Source organism: Octopus bimaculoides, chromosome 9 (assembly GCF_046866305.1).
Source record: "Octopus bimaculoides isolate indiv1 chromosome 9, ASM4686630v1, whole genome shotgun sequence".
Lineage (NCBI taxonomy): Eukaryota > Metazoa > Mollusca > Cephalopoda > Octopoda > Octopodidae > Octopus > Octopus bimaculoides.
Genome location: NC_142936.1, coordinates 35,894,167 through 35,916,289, shown reverse-complemented (window position 1 = coordinate 35,916,289; position 22,123 = coordinate 35,894,167). Strand labels below are relative to the sequence as shown.

At 35.1% G+C, this 22,123-nt stretch overlaps 1 protein-coding gene across 1 annotated transcript in view; it reads right to left on the bottom strand.

Annotated features, from left to right (window-relative positions):
* The window catches only part of LOC106874289 (A disintegrin and metalloproteinase with thrombospondin motifs 6), a 131,479-nt gene that overhangs the window by 36,736 nt on the left and 72,620 nt on the right, over positions 1-22,123 (bottom strand). The window contains exons 13-20 of the mRNA XM_089357432.1: positions 18,797-18,860; positions 15,852-15,954; positions 13,172-13,305; positions 11,503-11,626; positions 8,437-8,517; positions 7,053-7,216; positions 5,986-6,124; positions 4,021-4,150 (exon numbers count right to left, since the gene is read on the bottom strand). Of these exons, the coding sequence (XP_089213558.1) occupies positions 4,021-4,150; positions 5,986-6,124; positions 7,053-7,216; positions 8,437-8,517; positions 11,503-11,626; positions 13,172-13,305; positions 15,852-15,954; positions 18,797-18,860 (939 nt within the window). The remainder of the gene's footprint in view (positions 1-4,020; positions 4,151-5,985; positions 6,125-7,052; positions 7,217-8,436; positions 8,518-11,502; positions 11,627-13,171; positions 13,306-15,851; positions 15,955-18,796; positions 18,861-22,123) is intronic.

Sequence of the window (22,123 nt, the reverse complement as noted above, 5' to 3'; positions counted from 1 at the left end):
ATTATTCTACCCAATGTTTGCAGAGACTTAAAGGTAGGTTATCTAGATTTTTTAATAGGATGGGAATGAGTGTCACTTACGATGATGATATTTCGCTAGCTAATTATTTAGATGTAACACTTGATATAAAAAATGATACGTATAGACCGTACCATAAACCGTCTACTAATTTGAAATATATAAGTAGATGGAGTAACCACCCTAAAAGTATTATTGATAATTTAGTTAGAAATATTTCGATTAGGCTTTCTAAGTTATCTGCTAATCGTGTTGTTTTCGATAATGAAGCTCCTTTTTATAATGAAGCTCTAAATAGGGCTGGTTTTAAAGATAAGGTTTATTATGTTGAACCTGAATCTGGTGAGGTGAGAGTAGATAGGGATGTTAGGAATAATAAGGTTAGGTTGGTTAGGAGTAATAATAAAAAAATTTATGATCACAGATATAATCGTAATAATGTCATGCGTAATTCTAAATGTTTTAGGTATTTTGTAAAAGGCTTTAATAATATTAATGATGGTTATCTTTGGTTTATTTTACCATTTGGTAAAAATGTAAAGTCGAATTTGGTAGCTCAGTTTAGGGAGGTAATTAGTAAGCATTTCCCTACAAATTCGCGTTACGGTAAAATTATTAATACGCATAGTGTTAGGTTTGGTTTTTCCAATACTAAGAACCTAGAGCAGATTATTGCAGCACATAATTCTAAAGTTCTTAAGTCAGGCATGAATGGAATGAATAGGGATGAGGACCCTCACTTAGGTAATAATATTATAGGTTCTAAAACTGAGGTAACTGAGATTAATCCCAGGAGGTTAAAGTTTGAGGGTCCGAACGTGAGATTAAGGAATATAGTGTATCAGTGTAAGGTTAAGAGTGATACAGATGTTAGTGTTTATGTGGGTTGTTCTTCGGATAAGATTTGTAGGAGAATTTCTTGTCACTTTAATATGTTTAGAGATAGGAGTAAAATAGCTAGTACTAGTCTTAGTAAGTTTATTTGGGGGTTAAAAGAACAAAATAAGAACTTTTCGTTAGAATTGTCTGTTATAGGGAGAGATTTCCCATACGATAAGGGTAGGAGGTATTGCAACTTGTGCAATCTTGAGTTGTTTTTTATTCTATTTTCTAAGCATAAACTAATTAATTAACTAACATATAATGGGTTCAGATGTGTTCACGTTTGCAAACATACTTATTTTTGGTTTAGATAATTTCATTGTTTATTTCTCCTATAGCAGAACTTTGTTATGATCGGGTATTAAGGTCTGGGTTTTAGTATTTTTAGTTCTGCTATTGCTCTATTTACTTATTCGTACATCTGTTCATATACATGTGCAATTGTATATATATATGCATAGGTATACGTGGAAAAATGTGTGTATTTATGTGTATGTATGTATGTATATGTGTGTGTATATATGTATATGGGTGTGTGTATGTATATGTATGTGTGTATGTATGTATATGTGTGTATGTACTTATATGTATATATATATATATATATATGTGTGTGTGTGTGTGTGTGTGTGTGTGTGTGTATATATGTGTGTGTGAGTAATGTTTTGTATGTGTGTATATATATATGTGTATATATATATGTATGTATGTATGTGTGTGTGTATGTATATACATATGTATGTATATGTATGTGTATATATATATATATATATATATATATATATATATATATGTATGTATATGTACATATATGTATGTTTATGTATGTATATGTGTATATATGTGTGTATGTGTGTATATGTGTGTGTGTGATGTTTTGTATGTGTGTGTATATATGTATATATATGTATATATGTATATATATGTATATATGTATGTATGCATATATGTGTGTATGGTGGTTTGTATGCGTATAGATTTTTTTTTTTTAATGTATATATAATTTTATAATATATTTTAATATGAGGTTTTTTTAACATATTTTTATATTTATATATATATATATGTGTGTGTGTGTGTGTGTGGATGTATGTGTGTGTGTGTGTGTATGTATGTGTGTGTGTGTGTGGATGTATGTGTGTGTGTGTGTATGTATGTGTGTGTGTGTGTGGATGTGTTTATGACTTGTGATCTTTGCTTCTTTGTGTATCCATATATATACATGTGAGAGTGCACGTGTGTGCGTGCCTGAACGTGTGTGCGCGTATGAACGTGTGTGCGTGTGTGTACGGGCGCACACGCGGATGCCTGTATGTAGGTAATAGCGTTCTTTTTGCTAAAACTTCAAAAATTTTGTTCGTTTTTTGTAATTGTGAAATTTTTTCGCCATGAACGGTTTGTGTTTTTAAACGGAATGTATTTTTTCTGATGTTATATCTGTTCCTGAATGATGTGTAAAGAAATTTTGATTTAAGCATCTTAATGAATTCTTTATACTGAAATATATATTGAAGATAAATATGTTCTTTTGAATTTATACGTTTTTGCGTCGTAACTCCTTTATTATTATTATATATATATATATATATATATATATATATACTTTATTTAAAAGCAGCAGAAATATAACAAAAAAACCGTTACTCTGAGTTTCACGTTCCCGTTCATCGGACAGTTTTGTTAGAAATTATAAGTTAGATAAGTTTGAAGAAGATATTTGGTCAATTGTTAAAAATATTAAGTTTCGTAAATCGTCATACATGAACCAGCATTTGAAATATCTTAATACTGTCACCAAACAAGTGAAAAGTGATAAAAGAATTTTCGTCAAGTCTGACAAGACTAGAAATATTGTAATGCTAAATTTATTCAGTTTGATATTTCAAATTTTTATGCTTCTATTAACCCTAGCGTACTTAATAAGGCTCTTTGGTTCTTCCATAATAAGGCAGGGCTTACTAGGGATGAAATAGAAGTAGTGTTAACTGTCCAATGAACGGGAACGTGAAACTCAGAGTAACGTTTTTTTTGTTATATTTCTGCTGCTTTTAAATAAAGCATATTACTCTACCTCTGGTATTTGAGTACTCTTTTTTCCACCTTGTTGCACATTTCATGTGCTTACTCCGGTATATATATATATATATATATATATATATATATATATATATATATATGTATGTGTATATATATATATATATAGGGTATCCATAAATTACAGACATCACTAAATATATCCCCAATGGTTGTTATATTCTTTTGATAACATAATAGGTTAGATAGGATGATGTCTATATTACAATATTACAATAACCAATATGTTGTGCATGTATACTAATATTATGATCATGAAATTAGCATTAGCTTTTCTCACTCTTTCTCATGGAACCCTAGGATTCTGGGGAACTTCAGTTGAGTAATGCTGCTCTATATAGATACTTGATCTATCAGAAATAACAGTCAACTTTTCCTTTCTATAACCCTTTTGTTACCATATTTCTGCTTAAATATATTGCCCTTGCTTATTTGAATAATGTTGAAAATAATGAAGAATTCATCAGAATAACTGTCATTTTTATGCTGGCATTTGGAACATAAATTAGCATGAAATTTTGATGGAATTTTTAGTTTACATCACTTTAAAACAGGAAATTTGCATCATAGAACCATAGCTTGTTTCAGGCAAAGTTGACCTCAACAGAATTTGAACTCAGAACATAACAATGGGTGAAATACCACTAAGCATTTCGTTCAGTATGCTAATGATTCTGCCAGTTCACCACCTTAATAACAGTAATAATGATAATAATAATAATAATCCTTTCTACATTAGGCTCAAAGCCTGAAATTTTGGAGGAAGGAGTTAATCAATTACATCAATCCTAGTGCTCAATTGATACATACTTTATTGACCTTGAAAGACTCTGAAAGACAAAGTCAACTTCAGTGATATTTGAACTCAGTTCAAATGCTGCTGAGGTCTTAAAAAAAAAGTGATTCTTGCTGCAATAAAGATAATGGTTGGAGTTATTATGATAATGACTATGATGTTGATAATGATGATCATGATGGTTAAGAAGTGGAGAAGGAAACATAGAGAAAGAAGTAAAAAATACTTACTGAGGTGGGCATGGCTGTAAGTTACACCATTGGTTTAGCTGTCCAGGCTTTGGCTGTGGAGAACACAATGCTTCATTCACAGGTATACCATTTGCTTCCATCCGACACATAGGAGTGGCAACACTCTGACCTAAAAATAATATGTGTATGCATATATATATATATATTTATGGATATCATCATTATCATCATCATCATTCATTACTACGATCACTACCAACATCATCAGCGCATCACCCCCACTGCCATCATCCCCACCATCATCACCATCATCACCTTGACCACCATCACCAGCACCACCACTACAACCAGCATTATCATTGTCCTCCTCATCATATTTATGCCTGTTTTTTCATGCTGACATAAATCAAATGAAGACTTATGGAGGCATTATCCTATGGACAGATGCCTTTTCAGTCACAAACCCTTAACTGTTTTCCAATCCACAAGTCTTCAAAAGTTAAAACCACAGAGCATCAGAGAGTGTTGTTCACAGGAATTATATAACCATGACATCACCACTTTGCTTAAATGATGTCATGTGAAGATATGCTGAAAAGAAATCTTCACACACATGCATATGCACACACGTGTACATGTGCACACATAGTGGGATCGGGATGGAGAGAGGTGGGAGGGGAGGGGAGAGAGAGATGGAGATAAGGGGGAAAGAGCTGTTGGTGAATGAAATGTGTATTTTTTTTTTTTTGACCTAAGCTTTTTTTTCTTGTTACTTAGCCTGTCTGTATAGTTGAAGGGAAAGGCAAAGAGTGAGAGAGAAAGAGGGAGAGTGCTGTGTATTAAGTCTATAAAATTGTGCATAAAGTATATATAGTGTATATATATATAAAGTGCATTAAGTAATCATTGTATTTCAATTTCCTTCACCTTTTAATGATTAACAAATGAGTGGCTATCTTTTGATACAGACACAACACAGGTTATGCTTTCAGGTTTTTGGATAAAGTTTTCAGAAATGACCCAATAAGTTTACCATTAATTCTGTGAAATATTCACGGATTCCACTAGTATAATATATTATTGTGACTGGAAGTGAAATGACCTTGAAAAAATAACTGGGAATTCTATTCTTTTAAAATTTGCAATGGAATTGAAACTAATCATGTAAATAAAAAACATTGTGTATATCTATAATTTTATGTACATTAATTGTATATAATGTAAAGTAATTATGACAAAATATTGTGTAATAAGGAATATGCAATAATAATCAATATCTTGCAGTTTCAATCGAATTAAATACTAATGAATGTGCATTAAATATTGTATAGATTGTTATTGTATATTTTTGTATGATTTATTGCACAGACGACAATGTGATTTATATGCAATAAAAATGCAAATAATCCTTTCTTTCTTAATATCTCCATTTAATTTTTTTCATTCCAAGGAATTTCCACAGGTCCCACTAATATTTTATTCAATGCTGCTTTGTGTGACAATATTCATTTAATTCTGGCTCAACTGAGCAATACACATATCAGTGAACATTCCATCTGCTGTTTTCATAAGTATAAGGCTATACTTATTATACTTATTGAGATATATAAAATATATTCCCATCGTGCAAGCAGTGTCATTCATGTCCAATTTTCTATGGAAACCTGTATGGTCTTGGGGAAACATTACCTTACTTGGTAGCAGGTGAGGGTTGGTGCCTGGAAGGGTATTTGACTATAGAATTGTCTCAACAAATTTTATCTGACCCAAATGGGCATTGGAAAGTGGACATTGAAATGATGATGATGATGATATATTACTGTGGCCAGCTGTAGCAACACTTTGAAGACTGTTTTACCTTATTACATTCTCATATCAAACTGTTTCACTTTGATTTCTAATTCATATGAAACGGGTGCATAAATATCACAACTTTCATTTCATTTCCAGTAGAAAATCCCCAAGCCTAATGTCAATTTGAAGGGAATAAAAATCGTTATTTACCTTTACCACATGTCTTTGAACATTCAGACCAGTTGGAATGTTTCCATGAATATTTTGTCACATCATGTGAGGTCTTGTTAGCCTCAAATGGTACGTTATATTCATAAGTAATCCCAGTGTTTTCTTCTTGCAACAAAACCTACAAAATAATAAATCTGTTTTTATCTTTTTATTTGCTTTAGTCATTAGACTGTGGCCATGCTGGAGTACAGCCTTATTTTTTAGTCAAATGAAAGAACCTCAGTACTTTTTTTTTTATTAAGTCTGATACTTATTCTATTGGTCTCTTTTGCAGAACTGTTAATTTATGGGGGCATAAACACAACAACACCGCTTGTCAAGTGGTGATGGGGGACAAACACACACACACACACAAACACACACACACACACGCACACGCACAACACACACACAACACATATATATATGTATATGATGAGCTTCTTTCAGTTTCTGTCTACCAAATCCACTCACAAGGATTTGGTTGGCCTGTGGCTATAGTAGAAGACACCTGCCCAAGATGCCATGCAGTGGAACAGAACTTGAAACCATATAGTTGGGAAGCAAGCTTCTTACCACACAGCCATGCCTGCACCTATATTTTAAGAAAACAAATAATAAAATGGCAATAACCAGTTGGCTTCTTTTTGATGTGACCATGTATAATAATCTTTCTGACCAAGAAATGGCAGGAACTGTAGATCACCAGGCAAAATGTTTCATAATATTTAGTTTCCTTTTTCTTATAATCTGATTTCAAATTCTATTAGTCACAATGTCATTCAAAGCATTGTTTTTGTTGTTTAGATCCAGATAATCACTTCTGTTCAAACACACTTATAATTAAAGGTAACCTAGACAGGGTTGCTTTAAGAAAAATACACGCCACTGCTCCCTTGACAAATTAATGTACTGAAGACCCTACATACACAATGACATCTTGAATAGATTAACACAGGGCTCCTGGACAACTGCCTGGTGTACCCACGCCTGTTCCAAACACGACCGTATGTCTTTCTTTTAGGTATAGTATATCTAAGGCTATATTATCGAATGTGTTAACTTACCATTACAACAAAATTCTCCTGGATAGGTCCTAGAGCATAAAAGGATTCTGGTTCATCATTATGTCGATCATAATGTACAATAGTTCCAGCAACTGCAAACTTACGCGGCCAATCTATAGTCCACCCACCATTGATATAATAGACACTGCCCTCATTCTTTAGTGCTGTCAATGAGAAAATCAACATTTATTTATGGTTTAAGCTACTGGTATTTGTTCAGAATTACACTGATTGTCAATATAAAGCAAAGCCATATAATAGGTTATCTCTACTACTGGTGGTACACAGTACATACTGTAATATATATATATATATATATATTATATATGAGAGAGGTATTGGTATCCAGAAGACCCAAGGCAGCAGGTAAGGCTATGTAAGTGCTATGGAAGGACCATAGTTAGACTCTCAGTTCGATAGTGATATGAGTAAAGAGTCTAATGCGGGTCTTGTATATGTTAAATGTGCATGTTAAATATGTTAAATGTATATGTTAAATAAAATGAGACAATGAAACCAAGGCTGTGTGGAATTTTCAGGACATTTATAAAGAGAAAGATAGTCTTACAGCTGTTTCTGGGATACTAGGGATATCCCTTCATCAGAGACGATGTGAGATTGCTAAATAGAGGGAAATATTAGAGTCCAATATAAGCAGTTATTTTGGAAAAGGATGGAAATGAGGAGTATAGAAGGAAATAGGCGAATGAAAGTAGAAATAAAATTATATAAAGATGTTATAGTTGCAGTTCCATTATCCAAGGAAAGTGGTGTGTAGAAGTGGTAGAAATGCTTTATGTCCATGGTATGTAAATTCCAATAGGAGTTTATATTTTGAAATTACAAAAGGAAAGTGTGGAGACATAGATTCCATGTGCTGTTCATTCAAAGGGGTCTTGTGGTGTGAATGAAATTTTGAGAATGTAGTGGTAGTAATTAAATGGATAAAGAGAGGAGGAGAAGATATGTGTATGTTAAAATGAGGAGAAGGTCAAAAGGAAAAGGTGAGAAAAGAAGATGGAAAGAAAGAGGACGAAAAAGTGAAAACCAGAAGAGAAAATGGAAAAAAAATGAAAAAGTGAAAGAAAGTGAAAAAAGGTGTGTTAGTTAGTGGTCAAAATATTATGAGGGGGATGGGAGAGGAGTAGGGGAAGGATAGGAAGAGATAAGAATGTGAGGAATGAATATGTGTAAAGAGTATGAAGGTGGGAGTGATATGTTACAATGACCCTAAGGGATGAGTACAGAAAAAGGTATAGGGGTGGGTTCTAAAGTGAATAGTAAACCTCAACGCTCTAACCACTGAGCTATGCGTCTTGACACACACACACACACACACACACACACAAACTCTATTGTAGGTAAGTACCTTAGATAGACTTACCTAGATAATTCTTGCTTTCAGCTTTCTCAGCAATTCTTATATTCATAGCACCTCTTGGAATTCTTACAACTTCATGGTAGTCTTGGAGAAAAAAAATTGATATAAGAACAAAATCTTAGCTGGAAAATTTACATGACAATTGACATTTTAAATAAGCAATAGCTGTTATAATTATCTATGTGAAGGTGCATGGTTAGGGGTGTTGCCCTGACAATTTCAAGATTGTGGTTTTGGCTCCCAGACCAGTGATGTATTGGTGTTCTTGAGCAAAATATTTCATTTCACATTACACCAGTCCACTCAGCTGTAAATGGGTAACCCTGCAATAGATTGGCATCCCATTCAGGAGGAATGTTAACCTACACCAGCCAGTAGAGTGGCATTATTTGAAAGATGTAACAGTGTAAGGAAACGCTTTGTGATCGGTGGTGTATAACATGTGATAGTTTGGTCGGTAGAGCAATAATTATTTACATTTATTGTTCTGGAGAAAAGAGTCATGTTAAAACCCTTTCAATATTTATATTACACTTGAATAGCTATCTTCAACTTACAATACATAAGAGGAATGTGGTTAGAACTCTATACTGTCACAACATCAAATGTTAAATTAACACCAAAAAATAAGATTTCCATAATTTCACATCTCCATAAAACAGGATATCAACCCCTTTAGATACCAACCTGCCTGAAACTGCTGACAATTCAACAATACAAATTTCTGTGTTAAAGTGATCTAAATTAAAACCTTCCACCAAAATTCCATGTTAATTTTCATTCCAAACACCTTGTTTAATAATGTTAAAGTTATTTCTCTAAATTCTTCATTGTTTTTTGTTTTTTCAAATTTAATTGAAATATGATAACAAAAGTGGTAAAATAACCAAGGTAGATTGAATACATCTCCTAAGGATTTTTTCACAACTTTTATAACAGGTTTTCTCTTATTATTCCACCAAAGGTTAATAGGCTTATAAAGTCTGTCAGTATTGGAGCAGTTATTCAAGACATTAAAAAGCTCAGTGTACACAAGTGAAGTAGTGTTAAATTAAAATTGCCATCTATGAATCATACTTTATATATATTACTGACAGGCAAAACACTGTGGTTTTCATCCAAAATAAAGTATCCCATAGACATGCTGTGCTTAAAATACAATATATATCAGAAGGAGATGACAAATCCTCCCTGCAATGGCTTGCAAAAATACCAGATGCATTTCAACCTTCTTGAGCCTTGTCAATGATATATACTTGCAGTCACATGCCTTGAAGAGATTTATTGCCTGCGATATGTAAGAAACAACGAATGATTCAATGAATTAATAAATGTATATCATACATAAATTTGTAAGATCATTGGTTCCTTGGAACCATTAAGTTTTATACTTATAAAGTGAGACTTCGGGCAATTTGCTGTGCTTGAGAAGACACATCAAGCTAAGTAAAATTGTCACAGGCCATACCCCAACTCCCTCTTACACATACACAATCTGTCATCTGTCAAATTCTCTCAACAATCAATCTTTCTAACCCCCTCATCCCATCACCCACGATCACTACCCACTGCAAGCCCCTCCTCTCTCCCTTGTGTGCCTATCTACATATCTACCATACCTCCACTACCAGCCACTCCAATTTCTCTCACCATCACTTGAGATAGTCACCTCTTCCCCATCTCTAAACATCTTCCTTCACATTCTTATGGAATATCCCCCTCTATCCGCCCTGCTAATTGAAGGTAGATCCCAATGTATTTCTAAGACCATCTCTCTCTCTCTCTCTATCTATCTATCTATTTCTCCTGTCACTCCTTCCTTTCTTCTCTTTCCCTACTGAGGTAGCCAAGTATCTCCTCTACAGTAAGACACCAATCTCTTTCCCTTAATTATACTTCAACCTCTCACCTGGCACAAAGTCACTTCTTGCTGTTCTTGTCCTGAGAGGTCTTTGTCTTGCAAGTTACTTAGCAACCCTACTGGTGCAGCTGCAACCCTACCAGCATGGCAGACAGATGTTAAATGATGATAATGATGACGATGATGATGAGTAATGGTTCAAGTGATATGTATTGACAATTTCACTGATAAGTTAATATCTTATATTCCACTGGTGTTGAGCAGCATGAGAAAGAAACTAGAGTACTGTTTCAACAAAGAATTTAAGAGTAAGAAATTACCTCTGGTTTTCCAAACATTGTGTATCTAGTACCATATTATTCAATGTAAGAGAAAGATTTAGCTGTTATTTCTAGCAGGTTGAGTAAGTGCATAGAAGTCCCTCATTAATTAATGTAGAAACGCCTTTACTATAAAGATTGTTTATAATTAGAAAGTATTAAATACATTTTAAGATTTATTTGTTGCATGATTTTGATAAGTAAATATCCTATAAGATTTAATGATCTGAAGTGTCTCCATTTTTTTGTCCTATAAATAATAAAATATATTCTAAAAGTTGTTGGTACTAGGAAGGGCATCCAGCCATACAAACTATGCCAAAACAGACAGTAGAGTTTGGCTCACCAATACCTGTCAAATCATACAACCAATGCCAGTGTGAGAAATGGATATTAAATGATGTTGCTGCTGCTGATGATGATTCAAATACTTTTTGCCAATATAGAGACATAAATGTTTGCACAAGGAATATCAATCACAAATGGATGAGTGATTAAGAAGTGTGCTTACTAAACTTGTGGTCTTGGGTACAATCCCATTTGTGGTACCTTGGAATAATGTCTTCTACAATAGTCTCAGATTGACCAAGGCCTCGTGAATGGATTCAGTAGAGAGAAACTGAAATGAGGACCATCATACACACACACATACACATATGTATAAGTGTGTGTGTGTGTGTGTGTGTGTGTGTGCGTATGTGTATGTGTGTGTGTGGGTATGTGGTAAAGACATTTTATTCACAATGTTATAAGATACTGGCTGTTGTCTGGCATTATACTGTGATAGCTACAAAGATAAATGTAAATGTAAAATGACAACTGTTACTTAACTCACAGAATCCGTTGCTGATAAAAAAAAAAGAACTTCATGCAAAGAGACTGTCTTACCTCCCTGAGTTAAGATTTGATCAAAAGTACCAGATATGGTTTTACATGTAGATCCATCTCCACCACATACTCGGCATTTATCTTCCTTTGCAGCAGATCCAAGAACATGATCACAGCCAACATTCTACCAAAGCAACATAGAAGAAAACGATAACTAACAGTTGCAAAGCTTCAAATTCAAGTGAAGTTTATAATTGGTGACATTAATCTCAGATTTGGTTGGTAATTTATCATATTGACCAAGGAAAAGTGTAAAGCATAGTTGACTGTGGCAGAATTTGAACTCAGAATGTAAAGCCACATGAATATAAACTACAAAGCATCATCTTGTCACATTATCAATCCTACTGAATTGCCCCCAAGCAATGTATCATAGTAAATATTAATAAGACATGCTTGAAGTGGTGTGTGTGTGTGTGTGTGTGTGTGTGTGTGCATGCATGCGTGTGTGTATGTGTGTGTGTGTGTGTGTGTGTGTGTGTGTGTGTGTGTGTGTGTGTGTGTGTGTGTGTGTGAGTGCGCGTGAGCACCTTAAACTCATTTTCATTTAGGAAACAAAAATCTTTTGAAATATTTTCCCCCGACAAAAATTTATATTTTATCATCTTAAAAGAATATCTAAAAAGGATATATAAATTAATCTTTATTCTTTTGAAACGGAGAATCTCAAAGTACATAAAGCCATAAATTAAATGTGTAAATATTAGTACAGTTCTATATTTAAGAAATGAGGAATTAAGTACATTATTTACATTATTTACATTTGATGGATATTTTCCTCATCTTGTTTGTTGTTAACACAACATTTCGGCTGATATACCCTCCAGCCTTCATCAGGTGTCTTGGGGAAATTTTGAACCTAGGTTCTCATTCCCACAGCATTTTTCGATATTATTATTATTATTATTATTATTATTATTATTATTATTATTATTATTCAGGTCACGGGCATATGGTGCAGTGGTTAAGAGCACGGGCTACTAACCCCAAGATTCCGAGTTTGATTTCAGGCAGTGACCTGAATGATAATAATAATAATAATAACATCGAAAAATACCTTAGGAATGAGAACCTAGGTTCGAAATTTCCCCAAGACACCTGATGAAGGCTGGAGGGTATATCAGTCGAATCATTGTGTTAACAACAATCAAAGTGAGGACAAATATCTGTCAAATGTAAATAATGTAAACAATGTAAATAAGGTGTAAATATTTGGTTGAAAAACCGTTGTGGATAGAAAATTCAGAAGGCTACCAGTGGGGCACAAACCCACATCATCTGTATGCATGACAAGTGTTCTACCATTGGACTTTCTTTATCTAAAAGGGTTTCTCAACCCAATACTTGCATGCTATCATTTATGCTCTCACTGTTCCAAGAAAAATAGAAAATAAGAATTATTTCATGTTCTCTTGAAAGTTTATGAAATTCTTAAAATGTTAACATAAAATAAAATTTAAATTAAGTATATTATCATCTAAAAAGAATATATGCAATAAATTTGACCCTAAAGGAAATATCAAAAATATATAAACTAAATTTTAATATATCAACTGTGACCAGCAACGTTACTCTAAAAAAATTTTTTTTTTTTCACTTTCAAAATATATTCACTGAATTGAAATTTTCTTTGGGAAACTTTACATAGATATTATATATACAAACTTACCCAACATTCCCCATTGATGCAAATATCAAGTTTGTCTGGGAAACACCTAGTACCATCAATGACCTTTGGTGCACGTTCAGTGTAAAAGTTATATCCATTTGCTAAGCAGTTTAGTGCACATGGTTTCACATGAGCTGCAATGTAAAGAAGAAAATCATCAATATAACCTTTCACTTTACATCTAACACTATGCTAACCTGGTATGATACAAGGGTTTTTTTCATTTAAATATTAGGAGTCATTTTCAAATGTATCATTTTAAAAATAAATCAAGGAACATTTTCTAAATACATTGATAAATGAAGTAGTTTGCTTGAGAACACAATATTTTTCCAAATTGAAAAAACTTTTTAATTCCTGACTTCTGAACACCATCATCCAGTATATACTCACTGTTATCTTGCCTCTGATTCCACTGTATTTCTTATGTATCCACACTTTAAACTGTGCACACAGTATGGAATATCTTTCTACTCCTTTTATGAATACTGGACTTTGCCATTTCCCTGATGATAGCAGGGCTCTGTGATTATTTTGATTGCTTCATCAATATAACCTCTCACTTTACATCTAACACTGAGCTAACCTGGTACGGTACAAGAGTTTTTTCATTAAATATTAGGGACCAATTTCCAAGTGTGATCCCAAGCAAAATTCCATTTATGTGTGTGAGCCCGTGTGTGTGTGTATGTGCATGCGTGTGTGTGTGCGCATGCGCATATACATATACACATACATATACACTCCTAGATACACATACACATGTGTATTTAGTTCCATACTAAAGTCATATTATAAATGACCACCCAATATTACACTTCTTCCAACAGCTAGCAGTAAACACAGCTCCTGTTCTCATCTAAATTTAAACATAAATCCTCAACTAAATTTCCATGTTAAATAATTAGCTTCCTTTAAAATCACCATTATCACCATCAGCAGCAACATTATTACTGTCATAGACATCTAATTCCTCTCTCTCCAATCATCATTATCATCATCACCATCATAATTGTTGCTGCTATGGCCATGCATGCTTATGATTTAAAATGTTCTGTGTCCACACTATCTTTTCTTTATCAGACATAATCTGAAACTATCGGGTCATCTCATAAATAATGTGTTTTTTTTATACTTTCTTCAAAATAAAGATAAACAAAGTTCTTTTTTAATCTAAATGATGCACCCCTTCATTTTCTACAATGTTCTTCTATCTATCTGGTAGACTTGCAAGGCCCCTCTTCCAAAATTCACTTGTCCATAATGAAAAATACTCCTCCAGTATTGTTCTGACCTCGTCCACAAAATTCATATTTTTTCCATTCAAATTATTTTGAAGACTGCTGAATAAATGATAATCAGATGGGGCAATGTCTGGTGAATAGGGTGAGTGGGGCCTCATTTCCCATTCAAACTGCTCCAGCCTTTGGAATGTCATCTTCATTGTATGTGGCTGAACATTATCCTGATGGAAGAACACCTTCCATCTTGAAACCAAAGATGGTCGTTTTTCTTCTCGCACTCACTTAAGCCACTCAAGCTGCTTGCAGTAGATCTGCTTTGTTATCATTTGGTTTGGGTTTAAAAGTTCAAAGTGGACTAAACCTTTCATATCTTACCAAACAGATAACAACACTTTACATGGGTGAGGACCTTTAGCCTGGGTTGCCGGTGATTCTCTTTTCCCTACCCACTGTCTTTGGTGCTTGATATTTTTATAGAGAATCAATTTCTTGTCACCAGTCTCTATTCGGTCCAAAAAAAGGTTCATTTGTGAGACATAACAGCAAAGAAGAGCACACATTCACTCTCTGCACATGATTAGACTCGTAAAGTTTGTGAGGAACCCATTGACCCAATTTGCTGACTTTCTGATGGCACACAGTTATTGATGAATGGTTGAATGACCAAATCCAAGCTTCTCTGCTAGTTCCTCAACAGTTACAATGAGATTTTGTTCCACCAGAGTTTGCAGGACATCCTTGACGAGCTCTACAGGTCTTCCAGGACAAGGCTCGTCTCCTAGGCTGGAGTTTCCGGCTTGGAATTTCTGGATCCACCATTGACGCTGGCTTATGCCTATTGTCTGATCCCCATATGCTGCATTAATATTCCTTGCACTTTCGATTGCATTGTTGCTGTTATTGAACTCATAAAGCAAAATATGCCAAATATGCTCTTTTGTCACTTCCATTATAGCTTTGAAAAAATAACTGTTAAAATCGAACTGCACTCTTCAAAACTTGCACTAAGAAAAAGTACAAGGTAAAATTACTACCTGCTTTTTATAGCAAGCTGATGCAGGTAGTTTATCCCTTCCCCCTCCGACTTTTAGTTCATGTAATTGGAAAAGACAGCATTATTTATGGGATGACCCAATACATTATTCAATTTGTCCTCTCTTCTTTCTTTTTTTTTTCTGTTTCTAAATTCTTTTGACTGATAAAAGTGTGATTTGAGAGAGATGTAACTAGTTTATTGCATATCAAGCTACTAACTAGAGTTTTGTTCTCTCATCTTATCCCATCTTATTAGTTTCATTATTAATTCTCTTGAAGAATTTTCTCCTAAAGACCACAGTAAAATTTTGATGATGTTTTGGTAGAAACGTTTTATAAATCTTGTGGTCAAATACCAAATAAAAGTTACATTAAAATTAAATAAGAAACACAAAACTTACAGCCTGTAAATGGCTTCCATGTGTAGTAACGACCACGGAAAGGTACATTGTTGTAAGAGGTACACTGGATTTCTCGAAAATCTGTTTCGCCAGCAGGGCAATCCTGTAAATTAAATCAATGTAAATATTAAATGAAAAATATCAATCTTCAAATGCCAATCACCATACATTATGCTCATTCATGTTCATCATTCACTGCATTCATTTCTATCCTCATCCCTACCATCTGTCACTCTCCTTTCACACTCTCACAAACCTGCCTACCCAGCTATCCTTGATCCTCTGTTTCCATTTTCTTTTTCTTCACTTCCTTGTACCTTGAGGGTTTCACCTTTTCACTTTATCTTATCAGCTCTTTCTCCCTTTCTTGCTGGAGTGGCCATGTATTGCCTCTATGGTGAGACACCTGTAGTTTTATGCCAGGTGTTGAGAGGCTAAAGTATGATAGACTGACAGGCACAAGTGTCTTGCTAGAGAGAAGATACATGGCTACAAGGGGGTACCCAAAAGAAACCAGAATTTTGAATATTATTCTATTCTTAGTTTTACATGATTACTCTTTTATCGCCTTCAAAGTATTCTCCATTTGAAGCAATGCACCAGTCCAGACACATTTTCCACTATTGGAAGCAGTACTGGAACTCTTGCGAGGCGATGGCTTTTAACGCCTCTGTCGTTTTTCTCTCCAACTCTTCCACATCTGCAAATTCCATAGCACCAGCTTTTGTCACCAGTGATGACCTTCAAAAAAGGTCTGGATCAACTTCCAACTGTTCTTTCAGTTCACGACATACATTCAGTCATGACTGCTTTTGATCTTCTGTGAGCAAGTGAGGCACAAATTTTGCTGCAACTCTTTTCATTTGAAGTTCCTTTCTCAAAATTCGTTGGCAGGGACTCCAGGACACACCAATCATATCAACAAGTTCATCAATTGTTCAGTGATGGTCTTCCAAGATTAGTTCATGAATTTTCCTGATTTTTTCATTCATTCGGGAGTTTGTGGTCGCCCTGAACAAGATTGGCCCTCAAGTGACAAGTAACCATTCCTTAAAGTGTGAAAAACCACTCATAAACTCGTGTTTTGCTTATGGCAACAGCCTTGTAAGTTGTTTGAAGTATGACAACTGTTTTGGCCACTGTTTTCCCCAGAAGTAAACAGAATTTCAAGGAAGCATGCTGTTCTTTCGTTTCAGCCATTGCAAAAACTGACAAACGGCGGAGAAGCACTGCAAAACAAAGACACACCATGTGGTAGTATGACCCCACTGGACAACACCAGTCAGTAGACTGATGCCTGAGAGTCACATCAAGTGGTTTCTAATGGCAAAAGCTAAACTACAACGGGCTTGTTCCACAGAAAATGTTTCCAGTTACTTTTGGGTACCCCCTTGTACCTTGCATTATATAAGGACAGATTGTACAAAATGATGAAGTTCTTTTAATCTTTTATTTTTTTACTTGGAGCTCCACTGTAAAGTGTTTTTTAGTCAAAGAAATTAACCCTAGGACTTATTCTTTGTAAGTCTAGTACTTATTCTATTAGTCACTTTTGCTAAACTGTTAAGTTACAGGAACGTAAACATACCAACATCAGTTGTCAAGCAATAGTAGGGGAACAAACAGACACAAATACACACATAAATATATAACAGTATTAAAACAGATGGAAAAAAACAAAGATTTTGTTTAGTATGACACATGTTTCCATGTACCAAATCTACTCAAAGGCTTTGGTTGGCCAGAGACTATAGTAGAAGACACTTGCCCAAAGTACCACACAGTGAGACTGAACCCGGAACCATGTGATTGGGAAGCAAGATTCTTACCACACAGTCACACATGCTAATTTCTGAAAAAGGTTTTTAGCCTTAAAATAAAATTAGATAAAACAAATTTTTCATTTGTATAACTCCTCCCATAACTACTCACTTATTTACTTCCTCTCCCCCTCCTCCTGTCACTATGTCTAGTATGTGCATTCATCCTGCACCTCTAATGTTAAATCTCTCCTTTCCTCTCTCTTTACATGATGTGAAGTGTGACTGTAGAAATCAACCAACTAGACAATTAGCATTTGTATTGGCTGTTATATGGATTCATGGGATAATCTAGTGTTAGATAATTCTCAAAATGACAATGACAACATTTATCCATTTGGTAGCAAATTGGCATAGGCATTAGAACACCAGGTAGAATGCTTCATGGTATTTGTACTGACTCTCAGTGCTCTGAGTTCAACTTTGTCTTTCATCCTTTTTGGGTTAATAAAAAAAAGCACCAATCCATGACAGTGGATTGGTAAAACTGGTCAGACTGGATGTCTTGTGGTATTTGCCCCAGCACTTTGCATGCCAAGTTCAAGATCCACTATGGCCTCCTAGGGTGCTAGTCCTAAATGCATTGCATGATTTGACAACCACCTGGCATCTTGTGAGCTTTAACAGAACCCACTCTGTTGTAAGCACTTGGGCCAGGTTTCTAGTTTGAGTATACTTCCCTCCCTCCTGTCAGTCTTGAAGGTCTTGTCACAGATCAAGAGCATTGCTTTCCTTCAAAAGTAAAAAGGAGAAAGTTTCTAAATTCTTATGTCAAGAACATACAATTCTTGCTGGCAAAAATAGTTTTGAAAATGGATAGAGAAATTAAAAGAATCACTTTGGCTCTATGGTAGAATTCTTGTTATATTTACAGGAAATACAGGTTTGTGTCCCACATACCACCTTTTGACTTTTTCTCTCCAAAAGGCTTTTTAACTTCTACGTGCTATTGTTAGGGTCTTTGTCTGCTTTGAGATTTACTGTGCCCCCCACCCCACCCCCACCCACCAAAAAAAACAAAACAAAGAATTACTTATAATCTGATTGGATGATGACTTAAGGTGAACAGAAGTTGTTGGTAATAATAATAATAAATATTGAGAAAATTAAGGAAGTACAACTTACATGTGTGTTACAAGAACGGTACTTCTTCCTTCTTCCAATACAATATCTCCCACCATGTTTGGGTCTGTGTAAAGAGAGCAAGAAATTAATAGTTGTTAATGTGTTGCTAATGTTTCGAGAATAAAAAAAATTACCTCACATACATACATACATACATACATACATACATACATACATACATAGGAATACTGGTGGAATATACCAGTAAAGACCTCAATAAAATGTAAGCACAACAGACCTGATATAATGATATGGGATAGAGAAAAGAAACTGCACAGTTGTGGAGATTAGCTACCCAGTGGATGTTAGAATAAAGCTGAAGAGCAATGAAAAAGGGAACACCTATGCTGAACTATTGAGAAATCTGCAGTTACTCTATCCAGATTACAAGTTCAGGTTTATACCTGTAATTACTGGAGCCCTAGGATATGTAACACTGCCTAAATACCAATCTTGAGAAATTAGGCTTCTCAAAACCAGAAAGGAGAAAGCACTTGACCACTCTTAACCACATTTTTTTCAGTTTTTCAGTTCTGCAGCCTCTTGCATCAACACATTCACCCAACTACCATTCCTCTATATATCACATTTCCATACCATCACAATTTTCTTTCCTTGGATGCTACAGTGAAAACTATTGATACCCAATTTTTCTCTGCCTATTTGGGCACCAGTATTCATGCACACTGACATTAAGCTGTTTGTGGACCATGCTCATCGCATTGCTTTTTAGCCATTGCATATCCTCCAAAATCAGCATTTGTGTCTCCCTACCATGCAATATGGCACTTTATACGCACATACAGTCTACCTTTCATTCATATGAAGTAGATTTTGTTGCTTACTTCCTAAACTTTTTCCACTTCATTCTTACTTTGGCTATTGTACTTTCATAACACTCATTTCAACTACTAATTCAGTCACTTCCACTGTTAACTGGAAAGTAATTCCAACCACGTTTTGTGATTCACTACCTCAATAGTTCCTTTATAGGATCCAGTGGTTAAAGACATCATCAGGAGGAACCACGTCCGGTTTCAGCCCCTACTCCTCAACCGTTTTTGATGTGGCACCCCTCCCCCCCTCCCCACCCACCCCGCCTTTCAGAGGTGTCTTCAGCTCTGGTGTTGAGTGCGGTTTTTTGTTTTCCTTTTTTTTCTTTGTTCTTTGGTTTCTTCAATGCAGCATCAACAAATGTCAGCAGGCCAATGACCATCCTGCCAAATTTCCCTTCAAATACTCACTGGTAGGCTCCAGCAGCCAGCACCAGCAAGCTGTCTAAGCTTCAACTGACCAGTGGAGGGGAATTCTCGTTTCAGTCATATATAGAAGCTGGCTTTGTCAACTGCCTCTTGTAGCCTCCTTATCACTTTTCACAGCTCTGAGCTCAAAAATGCAAACCTTCTTTTAAGTAACATTGTCATTTTCCTTTCAATGAAGCCTCTAGCCCCCCACTGCCAGCTGATAATATTTGACAGTCCATCCCAGTTCTTCACACTCTTCGATTAATCTCTCATACTTCTTCTCCTTCTGTTGCTCTGCATTAACAATGTTCTCTTCCCATGGCACTGTCAGCTCTAGCAAAATTCCAATTTCCCATTCTGTGTTCCATAGGATTAAGTTCGGTCTTTTTGTTGTTTTTATGAGTGAAAATATTAACAGTCTTTCCAAATCTGTGGCCAGCTCCCAGTATCCCTTCCATCTTTCATCTCTCTCATATACTTTATTTGACGGCCTGGCCTTATGTCCTTTTCCCTCCTTCTGGAAGTATATCTTTCCATGCTTTTCCACTTTTGGGTACTCTCACCTATTATATCCCTTGATCTTCTCCTTGAGTGCTGCTCTTATGACACCAAGGACTTGATTGTGATGCCATGTATATCTGTCTCACGCTAGTCTGCAGTTTGACAGAACATGTCTCACTGTCACATTCTCTCCACATCTACATTCATCAGTGGTTTGTATGTTCCACCGGACTAAATTGGCTGGTGAAGGCAAAACGTCGAAGGTAGACTTGATCAGGAAGGATGTTCTTGCTTGTTCCCAAGCCCAAAGTTCCTTCCATGAGATTCTGCGACTGACCACATATTCCTCCCACCTCAAGCACTGTCCCTGTTGACTGTATTACACTAAATGTACATTTCGCTTCTCTTCTTCCTCCTTTCTCACTTCGTGTACCACTGCCTCTTTCATCTCTTTTACACTGCTCATGCAAAATGACTTGATATTGTGCAACTTTAGACTGGCTCTTGCTTCTTGCATCGCACCGGCTATATTAACTACTTATTGAGTGCTCTTAGTGCCAATCATTCTTGGGTATCTATTACATACAAAATTCTTCTATGCCAGCTTGCCTGATATCCCATTGCACTTATTGTGTCTCCAATGAAATTATTATTATTATTATTATTATTATTATTATTATTATTATTATTATTATTATTATTTTATGTTTGACTTTTGTTTTGCATTTGTACAAGTTGGATCCAAGTCTCACCCAGAGACCTCAAGAGACAACAAGTTGTTGTTGTTGTTGTTATTGTTATTGTTATTATTATTATTATTATTATTATTATTATTATTATTATTATTAGGGTGGTGAGCAGATAAAATTGTTAGCATGCTAAGCAAAATGCTTAGCAAGTATTTAATCTGTTTTTACATTCTGAGTTCAAATTCTGCAAAGGTCGACTTTGCCCTTCATCCTTTTGGGTCTATGAAATAAGTACCAGTTGAACACTGGGGTCAATGTAATCAACTTATCCTCTCCCCCAAAACTGCTGGCCTTGTACCAAAATTTGAAATAATTATTATTTTGTGCCAATAGTAGAATGGATTATTATTGTTATCATTTTCCTTTTTATCTCAGTCTACAATACCATGTGGTCTGCTCTTTTCAACTATCTAACTCTTTCCTGATGATTCTGGCCATGCCAATGAGGCAAACCTTTTGTAACAGCTCTGCCAGGAACTCTATTCCAATTTCCTTTATATTCTTTTTGATGCCTACTGACACTCCCTAAGGACCCAACAATATTATTATTTGACTTACTCCCTCCCCCCAAATTTCAGGCCTTGTGCCTATAGTAGAAAGGATTATCATTGTTGCTGTTGTTGTTGTTGAGGCAGTGAGCTGGCAGATTTGTTAACATGTCGGACAAAATGCTTAACAGCATTTTGTCTGGCTTTATGTCCTGAGTCAACTTTACCTTTCAATCTTTTTGGATTGATAAAATAAGTACCAGTTGATCATTGAGGTCAATGTAATTAACTTTACTCCCTTGCCTGAAGCTGCTGGCTTTGTGCAAAAATTTGAAACCATTATTA